The sequence below is a fragment of the Drosophila mojavensis genome, unplaced genomic scaffold (genome assembly GCF_018153725.1).
Source record: "Drosophila mojavensis isolate 15081-1352.22 unplaced genomic scaffold, ASM1815372v1 contig_74, whole genome shotgun sequence".
Classification (NCBI taxonomy): domain Eukaryota; kingdom Metazoa; phylum Arthropoda; class Insecta; order Diptera; family Drosophilidae; genus Drosophila; species Drosophila mojavensis.
Genome location: NW_025318899.1, coordinates 13,577,307 through 13,589,322, shown reverse-complemented (window position 1 = coordinate 13,589,322; position 12,016 = coordinate 13,577,307). Strand labels below are relative to the sequence as shown.

At 41.8% G+C, this 12,016-nt stretch overlaps 1 protein-coding gene across 1 annotated transcript; it reads right to left on the bottom strand.

Annotated features, from left to right (window-relative positions):
* Positions 1-4,535: 4,535 nt before the first annotated feature.
* LOC6582362 (PR domain zinc finger protein 8) lies at positions 4,536-6,947 on the bottom strand. Its single transcript, XM_002008029.4, has one exon. It carries the CDS (start codon positions 6,368-6,370, stop codon positions 4,937-4,939), a length of 1,434 nt encoding a protein of 477 aa, XP_002008065.4. The 5' UTR covers positions 6,371-6,947; the 3' UTR covers positions 4,536-4,936.
* Between the last annotated feature and the right edge of the window lie 5,069 nt (positions 6,948-12,016).

The window sequence follows — 12,016 nt, the reverse complement described above, 5'->3', positions numbered from 1 at the left end:
GCTCTGGTTATCTGATTATCTGTTTTTCCCATTACATTTTTGATCCGAATAAACAATATGTAGTACATCAAAAGAAAGCTTAGCTTCAATTCTAGCTCCTGCTCGAATAGAACTATAATAGGACAAGTCTCTTCAAAGTCATCTCTCTTATACAGCAAATTAACATCACCTTAAAGAGTCTTCCAATCCGCAGCGCTTGCTCCCACGCTGTGGTGCTGTAAATCAATTAGCAACCGCAGCTGGTATCCTGCGGCTTCTGAAAATTAACTACCTGCTAAGTTAATTGAGCAAACAACTCCGGACAAGCGGCCATAAAAGTTGCGCCATTCAAACTAAAAATTCGCTCGTTCGCTCGCTTTTACAAACTATTAATTATGTGCGCAAAGTTCTGACAGCAGAAAACAGGCGCGCGGCTCTCTGAAAAGTTTTGCAGAAACTAAAAACTGGCAGCAGGCACCGAGCAACGGGTGGAAAAGGAGTAGCAAAAAAAAAATAGATATATATAGGAAGCGCACATCATAAATTACAGGACGAACGGACATGGACACGCGGATGTTGTCCTGGCGCTGTCCTGGCTGCTGTTCAGTCAGTAAGCCGGCTGTCTTGCGGCAAGCCAAACAGCTTCCATGCTTCCAAAAATCATTTCAATGGAGCGCCGAGAACCACAAACGGCTCCAGGCTCTGTCTCTGTATCCGTCTCTGACTCTGAATCCGGCAGTGGCAGCAGCCACGGCAGCCAAACTGCAAAGGTAGACAGCCACACACACACACACACACACACTCGCATACCCACACATATAAAATGGCTGCCGTAGCGCACAAAAAGTGTCATGGCGCATGAAAAACTTCCTGGCCATGGAACAGGACTTCATCATGTGCCTTGGCCGCCGCAAAACAATGGCGGCAGCTCCTCGCAACGGTCGCAACTACACAGAGACGCACACACACACACACTCACACAGATTCACAATTTTTGGGCAAACGAAAGTCGCATTGTGGAGCTCAATGTTTCCGGCGGCTCAGGGAAGCCAAGCAGCAGCCTCTGTGAAACAAAGCGCATCCGTTCGGCGAAAATTGAAATGACAAAGTTCAAAGTTTAAGCGGCTTGGCTGTCAGTTAGTTGGAGCGCTGCTCGCTGTGGTTTTAAGTCGACTTGCTGGCTGGGTCGTCCAACTCAACTGGCACTACGACTGCGCATACCTGTCGGCCAATCTCGGCCTGTCCATAGCTAATCAGCATTTATAAAGGACATGGAAATTAAGTGACCCACAGGCGGAGTGGCTCGCAAATGAAATTGCCTGCAGTTAGAAGCGCTTAACGAGGCTTAACAACAAACAACAGCAGGAGCAGTAACTGCACAAAAGTCATAAACTGAAAGTCAGCTAGAGACACGCCCACGACCCCAGCCAGTGCTGCAGTGGTGCGGCAACCCCTTCGTAGAAAAATATTTGCATACTTTTAAGCGGAGCTGAGAAAAATCACTCATACGCACACGTCTCCATTACAGAATGGGGGCGTTGCCAGGCCCTGTGGGCGCAATGGCTTACCCAGCTGTCTGGTTTTTTGTTGTGCTCGTTGCTGTTGTTGTTGTTGTTGTGCTATTATAACGGTATTTGCATTGTGTTTAAACGTATTTGAACACGAGGTCGACGTCGCTTGTCGTTCGTCAGGGTAGCTCCTGCTCTCTGAAATTGAAAGGAAGCTGTTGGGAAATTCACTTTGGGGGTTACACTGGCTGGTACAACGGGGGCCGGCGGCAGTGGCGGCTGAGTCGGTTGGGAGTGTGAGGCGCTCGCTCAAGTTTGGGGCAAGTGCTTACCAAATGAGCAGGCAATTTATTTACGGTCAAATTGCGAGGTTAGGCAAAGGCAAAGGCAAAGGCAAACAATGCGCACGTTTGGCAAGTGCCATCCAGTGAGCTGCCTCTCGGCTGCGTGTGGGCGTAAAAATGTGATAAATATGAAATGCGATTATGGCTGCTATTATATAGACCGTCATGATGAGGCTTATTATGGAGTTGCCACTGCGGTTGCTCCGGGCGTCGTTTTGAGTGAGTAGCTGCCGACTCTCTTCCTCTCTCTCTAACTCTCTCTCTCTCTCTCTCTCTCCCTTTCTCTGTCTCTGCTAGCTTAAATGAGGAAATGTGATTTTGACGATGTGTTGGCTTAACGAGACGCAAACACAACTCCCGGCATGGCTGTGTTTTAGTGTGTGTGGAGGAAGTTGTAATTGTTTTTAAAGGAAGTTGAAATTGCTCATTGGGGAAATGTATAAAATAAATCAGGGACACGACTAGACTCCAAGTCCATTGCAGAGTGCAAACATATCAGTGAATAAATCGTAAAAAAAACTATAAAGTTGCTTAAGAACAGTTTAAGGAAGTTATGCGAGAGTAGTTTGTAGAGTTCTCGAATTGAGTTAAGTCTAACAAATTATGTTTATATTATATTATATGTTTATATGATATTATATTATTTTATATTAAATTATATTACATTATTTTATTGTATTGAATTATTTTTTTGCTTATCTGAAATTTTGTTCCTTTTCTTTGAATGTCTGCTTCCATCTCAAAGTCAAATTGGGCTAAGCTCAAGCCTTTCCAATAGTAGGCATACCTCGTTTCTTTAATTACCTTCACGCTTTGCTTGATTTTTAATAAACCCAAATTTGCTTCAGTTCAATCAACTGCTAAAGACAGCTCCCATTTCCCACCTCCTGCAGCTCGAACTCCAGCATATCGCTATGCTTCAAACTTCAATTGCTGCTTTCAATTTGCTCATCGTTTCGACAACACAGCAGAGTTTCTCATGTCTCTCCCACACTGGCGCATTAAATGTCTTTATCAAGTGGCTGTGGCTGTGAACACAAGGCTATAAAACGCTAATCCCATCATGGGAACAATGCGAACAAGTCATGATTTGGCTTGAGGTGCGGGGAGGAGCTGCGTTTAGCTACGCCATCAATTGATACATCTCAGTTGAGAAAGCCATAGAGAAGAGCGAGATCCTGTGAGAATCGCGTGGCTCACTGGCACGGGCTAACAGGATTTGGCCACGCTAAATCAACGCAATTCGCTGTGGCTCATTTGAGTGCAGCAAAACGAGGCATCCACCACCCAAGACATTCGCTGCGCTTTGTTGGCATTCGGCATGCTACAAATTTTTGACTCATGGGAATCCCAAGGGTTGCCATTCGTTTGCCTTGAATTATTGAAATTCGAATATCATTTCTGCCAAAAAGCACTTGAGCAGCGCTTGCCAAATACCAAATAACTTGGCAGCAGTATGCCACATTAGTTGCGCTGTCTAATGCCGCACGGCTACCCTTCATTCATATTCCATCTTGTTTACAGCTCTGTTCCCAGCTTCAGACTCCGATTCAGATTCACAGATTCAGTTGCAACTCATTAGCGTCGCCAGCGCAGTTTTTGTTGGCGCATCTAATTGCTGCATACGTTGCTCGACTGCTCGACTGCTCGACTTGTGGACGGCATGCGAGCGACCCAGCAAACGTCTGAGCGAACGGATGCATCCCCGCCCACTGGATTTTGGCTTCACTGCGCTAACAAGGCCAACATATTCTCGTCCACTCATATGACGTATGCTGCGCCAGTGCATCCGGCTGATGGCTCTTTTTCTAAGCCTGGGAACCTATGTTTTTCACTCAACTGACAATTGCTTGGCATTAACTGTAAAAGGGTTTTCAATTTAAATTGCTGTGAAAAGGTTGCATATTTTAAAGAAATATATAAGGTATTTTTGGGAATACTTATTATTTTCATTAACGATAACATTTGTATGAATATTACTTATTATTATTATTAGTATTACTGTACTTATTATTTTATTATTGATAACATTTGTATGAATATTACTTATTATTATTATTAGTATTACTGTACTTATTATTTTATTATTGATAACATTCTGAGGACTTTTTGAAGTGTGTGTATCAAATTGCAAACAAAAGTTTGATAATAAGATATATAGAGAAGGATATTTTTATCAGTTCTTGAAATTCCAGCAGTATCCCAAATTAAATTCAGAAAAAAATACTTGTATACCATTTTACCTGCAACTTATTTGAAATTGGTATTTTAATTTAGTATATTTATATTTAATTATTATTTATTCAGCTTGGTATTCAGTTTGATCCGTGTGAGAAAAATAAAAATAAGTTGAGTCTTAAGCAATATATGATGCCGTAGAGGCTTAGTTACTCCTTTTCTTTATCCTGACTTAAGATTCTCATCATGTTTCATCAAGAATTCGATTGAATGCAAAAGAATTTGACTCAAGTTGCTTCATGTTCCATAATAAATTTCTTATTTTTATGCAAAAAAAAAAAAAAAAAAAATGTTCTATTCTCTGCTTTCTATATAAATGAACAGAGTATATTTTGGTATAGAGTAGCTCTAGAATAGGGTATAAAGCTTCGTCTCTCTGCTTAAAAGAGTTTTTATACTGTTAAGAGCAAAAATACATCTGATAAATAAAAGAATAAACTCACATATGTCAATACCCATTGTATTCCATGTATTCCCCTATTTTATACCATTAAACAATTCGCATTATATTTTTAGTTTAAATAACAATTAGATATTTATTTGTAAACATTAAGACGCACATCAACTATTTAATTCCGATGAGCATGGGACTTAGTTCTAGTATTTTACAATGATAAAACGGGCAGGATTAATCGAGCTCTGCCTGGCCTAGCGCTAATGGGATGGGGAAACAAAGTTTAGTCGGTTGCGATAAGAATTGCACTATATAAGGTTAATGGCTACGGTTCTTTAACTTAGGTTGGGGCTGTAACTAAACTTAATATCACAATGGAAACATTTCTGGGGCAGGGGGTTGGGAGGAAGTGTTACGGACTCTAGCCTAACAAAATGCGCAGCAGCTTAAAAGTATCCGAAGAAATGCTTGGATCATTTGGCACCGCCGCCAGATCGGCGTCCCGGCGGCGTGCCACCAACCACATTGATGATCTCATTGTCGTTGCTGGACTCCTCCGGCGTGGGCTGATGATCGCTGGCCTTGTCCTGGTGCGCGGTCATATGCCGGGTGAGATGATGCCGTTCGCGGAACGTCTCCTGGCAGACGGGACAGCGCAGCTTCTCCTCGCGCTTGCGCCGATTTGGATCGCAGGCCACCTCGCTCTTGTGGTGGGAGCGCATGTGGTAGACCAGATCGCTGGTCATGCGGAAGCTAATGTTGCACTTGGCGCAGACGTTCTGTGCGGTCAGCGTGAAGGTGGACGCCAGCGTCGGTGGAATGAGCGTGGAGAGAATGGCGGCTGCGGCCGGATTCTGCAGGGGCTGAGCGACTGCGAACGGATGAGGAGGCGGCCCAAATCCTGGATAGGCATGCAGAAACTCTTGTGGCGGACCCGTTGGCGGCGACGAGGGATTCGATGAGCAACTATTGGGACTGTGGCCATTTGGTGCAATTGGCGGCCTGTAGAGCAGCTGCTGCTTCAATCGCTGCTGTGCCTGAAGCGCCTGCATCGGATTCACAGCCTGGAAAGCGCCATTGAATTGATACTCTGGTCGAAAGTTGTGATACATGATGGGATTGGCTGGCATGCCGTTGGGTAAACCCGCGTTGGGTCCCGCGGCTGCTCCTGCTGCTCCTGCTGGTGCATTGTTGCCAAGACTGCCGCCGCCGCCGCTGTTTGTGCGCGGTGGGGGCGTGGCAATCGGTGGACTCATGGAGTGGCAGCTCAATTGATCGGGGCTAAGCGGTGGAGCACTCACATCCACCGGTGACTCCAGCCGCGACACCGTCGAGGGCGACGATGAGCTGGACAGCGAGGAGGCCACCTTGGTGAAGGCGCTGCGCATAGGTGGCGGTGGCGGTGACACTGTTGCCTCTGGCGAGTCCACCAACGGTATGACCAGCGTGGGATCATCGTAGACCCTGGGCGAACGTATGGCCAGCTGCGGATAGCGCTGGCGCGCCTCCAGCAAACTAATGTACTCCAGAGCCGCCGGCGAGGGCGGCTGTGAGGCGGCAGCGCGAGGCGACAAATCCGTGGGATAGTGATTCAATTGGAGCGGCTGCTGTTGGTGCTGCTGCAGTGCCTCCTGTAGGCGTGCCTGCTTCTCGGCCTGCTTCTGCTTGATGCGCTCATCGGGCATCATCAGAAAGGCCACATCAAAGGAGCGCTTCAGTGTTGTCTTCACGCTGGGCTGCTCATTGTTGTTGTTGTTGTTGGAGTGTTGTTGCTGTGTCATTGTTGCTGTTGTTGCTGTTGCTGTGGGGCTGGTGGAGATGCGCAGCTCAGTTTGCTGTTGTGGCGGCGTTGTACGACGCACGGCGGAATTCGCATGCGACGGCAGGCTATCCATGAGCAAGTTCATCGCACTGGACACTTGCTATACTTTTGGCGTAGTCTCTATGGAGTTCTATTTTGGGATTTCTATGCACTTGTCAACCAATGTGTGGCACTGTTCGTTTCGAAGCTCTGTTTTCGACTGCTGCCCGCACGCAATCTGTTCCTCTTTAAGTAGTCGCCGTTGCCACCACCGGAGCAGCGAGTCCACTTGGAATTTTCATATTGTCCCATTCAAACGCGAAACTCTCCGCTCACTCGCGGCACTCGCACATCTGTCCTGATTCTGCTGTTGGACTCCGAGAGCGAGAGAGATTCCAATTCGAATCGTCGTCACCCCTTATGCTCGGCACTCTGCTCTGCCGTTGCTGGCACACGGCTATTGCTCTCCCGCTCTCTCGACAATCCATCTGCTTTGCCAGTTGCCAACATATTCTGTGGTTTTATTGTGTGCAGAGCGCGCCTGGGCGCGCCTCCTGGTTGGCTGGCTGGCCGACGACTGGCAGCCCGCTGAGACTTTCCTATTATGTTTCGACACAGTCTACACTGTAAGTATGTCATATATAGAGCACAGTGGTTGAAGAGAGAGTCTTTGCTTTAGAATTTTGAATTGACATTAAAAGAGATGAAATTAATAAAAATAAATAAATAATGAAACTGATCAATAATTTATTTCTAGCTATTAATAAAATGCCGATAATTGTGGTAAAAATAATAATAATTAATTAAAAATAAATGAAAATATAGAATTAAATATGAAATGATACATAAATATAGAATTAATTGTTCTATAAATATTCACAAAAAGTCTAAAAAACATTTAATAAAATTTATTATATAATAATAATTTATTTTGAATTAATAATAATGAAAAAAATATATTAAAAATAATTATTTAATATACATATAAATAAAAAAAAAAGCTTTTTAAATAAATATATGAAAACCAATTAGACTTCTGTCAACTAAAGTGCCATAATTGCATAAAATTTAACATATATTCTTCAAGTATAATACATTTTTACAACTATAATATCATAGTTCAGTCCACTGTGCCATTTAGTCTATCGCCAAGTTTCGAAAAGAGGCGGCGCTTAGATGCCAGCTCTAGCTCTCTGGCTCTCGCTTCCATCCCCTTTTTTTCGGGTGGGCTAGCAATCTGTTGTCTATCTCGTTTACCCACCTCTGTATGTATTTCTCTCTCGCTTTGTGGCTGCGGCACGATATATATCCTTGATGTCCTTGTTGCAAGTGTTTCCGAACAGGTTGTTTTTGTCGATTTTTTGGCAGCAGCAGCGAGATTGTCTGAATATGTATTCACGTCCTTGTTGTTGTTGTTGTTATTATTGTTGTGTGTATTTTGAATATATGCTGCGCGTAGCTTTTACATATTGTATGCAAGCACATAAACACACACACACACACACAGTGATAGAGGAAGATGGAGAGAGAGAGAGGGGCTCTACATGTAGGCGACTGTTGAGCGCAAAAAGATTTCGCAAACTAAAATATTTATCCGTCTGCCATGTCGCTCGCTCTCTCTATATGTATATATATGTGTATGTATGTGTGCATAATGTTAAATAAAAAACGAGGAAATAAAGCAGCAACAAAAAAAGCTTAACTGTCTGTCCATTGTCCAGCAACAATGCCCAGAGCAACAACAGCAACAAATTGTGCAATGTTTTCCGTTCGCTTTGCCATCTCGCTTCATCTCGAGGTTCTCTGGGCAGGATGCGGCCACTGCTGGGTCGAAATATGTGTTTGTTATGGCCACGTTATGTTGGCCCTGAACAATGCACCAACACACACTCAATTTATTGAAATTCCACGCCTTTTATTGTAGTTCTTGCAATTGTTGTTGCTGTTGTTGTTGTTGTTGTTTGTCTGCAGTTGGCAATTTAATGTTTGCATATTTTCAGGTGCTAATTGCTCCACTTGCCATATGAGCTGCATTTTTAATTAAAATTTATAGCTGGCCACTATCGGCACTCAGTGTGTATGTGTGTGTGTGCGTGTGTGTGTGCATTTGCTGATGCCAATAATTCGACTGTTTGCCATGTTTTCTGTCGCCGCAAAATTAATATTTAACACATGATTGCCTTCGGCATTGGCATTTCATTAAAAATATTGTTTAGCTTATAATTAATTAATTGCCGGCATAACTATTAAAGCCAAGCCAAAATGATTATTCAACGCTTCAAGCTGAGAATTGATCCGATTTTTACTGCTCACATGGAAATGAAAATCAATAAACAATTTATTTTAAATTAAATAATTATGATTTGAAATACAACTATGAAATTCTACAAGGCAAAATTTAAATTCACATCAGGTTCAGTTTTTTTTTTTTAAATTAACAACGAAGTTTTTAAAAAAGAAATATATCGAATTATATTTAATTAACTGTAAAAAATATTTAGATAATCGTGTAATTAGCTGATCTAAAATAAACGTATCTTATAAACAAAACATGCAGTTAAAATTTATTTAAAAAGAAATCTAAAATAAAATGATTTAAAATGATTAAATATACAAATTTTATCATATTTAAATTTTCAAACTAAAAATCATTTATAAATAAGCAGGCTATATGCATAAAACAAAACTCATTATTATGTTTATCCTGATTAACAGTTAAATTAATATAAATTATATAAAATTATTTATGTATATTATAAATTATATATAAAAGAGCTTGCTATACAATTTTAAATACAAATACAATTTTAAATACAAAATTTATAAATATTTAGTTAAAATTTACAACAAAATCTTTACAAAATTATTAGAAATATTGGATAAAATTTCAATTATTTCTATAAAAATTTTTAATACAATTTAAAATTTGTTAAATAAGAGTATTTAATAGTTAAACTAAATTTATCTTTGTTTTTTCTTATTAATTTCCTTTATTAATCGAATTATAATTTGTTGACTGTCTCTGTTCCGACTCCTTACATATTCAGAACTTTCTTCCACTTGCTCTACCCTCACATGCCACATGCCACTTGCCACACTCAAGCACACATGTGGCACGTGACTGCAATTTGTGTGTAGTGTAAATCTCGACACATTCGACGAATAAGCTTCAATATATTCAATGGAAATTAACACAAATCTAGGATATACAAATCGAGCACAAAATTTGCTAGGGCCAAAAGCAATTGCTAATCTACCCCTCAAGATCTGCTCGACTAAAAACAATCTGACGAGCTGTGTTTGCCCTGTCACTTTGGCAGAGGGGTGTAGTTGGGTTCTTTTTGTTGGTATTGTTGTTGTTGGTGTCGATACATCAAACTGCCAAGTGACAAAGTGATTCCCAGGGCCTGAGCCTGTTGGGTTATGGGCAAAAAGGCGTGAAATTGCCTTTTGTGTGATTAAGTCAGGACGCGAATGGTTTGGGACCAATTCCAATTGGTGTCGCTATACAACTGCGTCTTCCCAAAACGAAAAGAAAGTAAAGAGATAACTAAGATGACAATCGGAGGACAAAGTTTTAGAGAGCGCTACGTGCTCCTTATGCCGTGTCGTTGGCGGCTTTAATTACCGAAGCAGATAAGTAAAATGTAAATGGTAATTGTTTCTAGACGAGAGCTAGTAGTAGCTGCCAGAGGGAGCTGCCAGAGCTTGGCAAGCTAGTAAACTCTGGAGACAGCAGACACCTTTTCTTACGGTTATTGTTTAATGTTAATGCCTTGGGTGCTGTCGCGTAATCTGCGCGCTTTGCGGGATTATGTTTTGCCGGAATGAAACAGCTTCTAGCTGCCTGGCCCCGTCGTTCTTGGCTCTGTCGGAAGTTGGCGACTGGAAAAGTTTCCGGCAGGATTGCAGCTGGCTCTGGCACTTGCCGCGGCAACCCTTGTATGACGTATGTATATCCCTGGAGTCTGTGTTGGTTTCCAATTCGAGAGCTTGGCCTCGGCTCAATCAAGTGCTTTTCGCGCATTATATAAAAATTCGAATTGGATTTCAGGGCAGAGCACCTAATTTGATGGTGACTGGAGGGTGGTTTCTGCCCCTGTTGCTGTTTGTTTAAATACCGTGAATAACATGTGGTTTTTTCGAAGCATATGGCAAGGACTTTGTCACTATTTAGACGGCCGTCTGCTTTGTCCTTGTTCTCGTTCAAATCCTCCAATTAGACTGTCATTCATTTAAACGGATTAAAAATCCCCGCACAAGGGGGTTCGCTAACAAGGCCCGAGGGCCGCTCTCTACCATAGCCGGGTGGTGTTCGGTGGTGCTCGATGGTGTTTAGTGGTGGTGGTGGCGGCGGCTCTTGTGGTTTAGCGCCCAGAAGTTATATATAGTTGGTGTTCGCTAAGCGACTGAGCTCTGCGGATTAGAGCCCTTGTTTTGGTTACCAAATCGCCTCATGACGACAAAAACTCAATGTTGCTGCTGTTGTTGTTGTTTTTGTTGTTGTTGTTGTCGTCGTGTGCGTTCAATCAGCACGGAGCAGTTAGTCACAATCAAGCACGGCAAACATTTTTATGCTGTCATATGCAAAATGCCAACGAACAATCTCTGACTCGGCACCTGCCGCTGCATTCGTGTGTCCTGGTTGCCACCTCAATGGCGCTGCGGGCTTTATCTAAAATGCTTACGCTCGAGATGCTTTCAATCGAGTGGGGAGCGCATAAATATTTATGCTCAACGGGCAGACACACGACTCTAGTATATTGCCCAAAAATACTTGCCAGCTGCATGCGCTCGAACAACAACAACAACAACAGCAACAGCAATAAAGCAAAGCACTCACAATCCTTGCAACAGTTAACAGTTGCAAAGTGTTCAATTCCACATAGAAGCAGCCCGGCCAGAATGTCAAGGACACTTCAGCTTAGGCAATGGGCGGCAGCAGCGACAGCAACAGGAAACAGGAAGGCCAAAGGGAAAGGGAAAAGCAACTTCTGGCCACTTTGGCTGTGAAGTGGGTATAATAATTCCATGGTGATTATTATGTGTATAGGAAAACACATATTTATAGCTTGGCTGTGTGGTAACATGTATATGAATGGCAATAGCTGCTAGGAGGTGAAGAATAGTTGCAGTTACTTTGATTTTTGGTACTTCAAGCTTTCATTTGATGCAAAGGGCTACATTTGGGTTATTCAAGTTATCAAAATCTTACTTTATGATTGTTGTATATATTTCTGTATTTAAAGTAAAATGAGATATATATTAGTACTGTAATAATTAATAATAGATTTGGTTTTTAAATTAAAAATTATATATAGCTTAAATTATTCATATTGGTCAATTATATAAAATCTGTATTAAATTTGTGTATGATTAAAAAAATATTAAATATATTAATATTTTATAATATTTGCTTCCAAATACTCCTAGTAATATAGTGTGTTTATACTAAAAATTTAGCAGATTAAAGATTGTATTTATTTCTTTGATTCTCAAGATCAGAATTATAATTTCATTTATTGCTCGCTTCTCTTTTTATCAAAACTCCACTTATTCCATGGTTTTACTTAACAGCATCTACACCTTAATACCTATATTCCTTAACTCAGTCAAGCCGGCAATATTTTCTACTCTCCCTCGAGTTCAGCCACCCCGTTAGGGTATTCAGACTGCGACGTTTAATCATATTCATAACGAGCATATTCTGAGGCAAGTGGGCAACATTTGCTAAGTGCAGGTCCTTCATCTG

Bases quoted from the DNA above. Each gene is read 5' to 3' on its own strand.
- LOC6582362 (XM_002008029.4), bottom strand. From the start codon at position 6,370: ATGAACTTGCTCATGGATAGCCTGCCGTCGCATGCGAATTCCGCCGTG.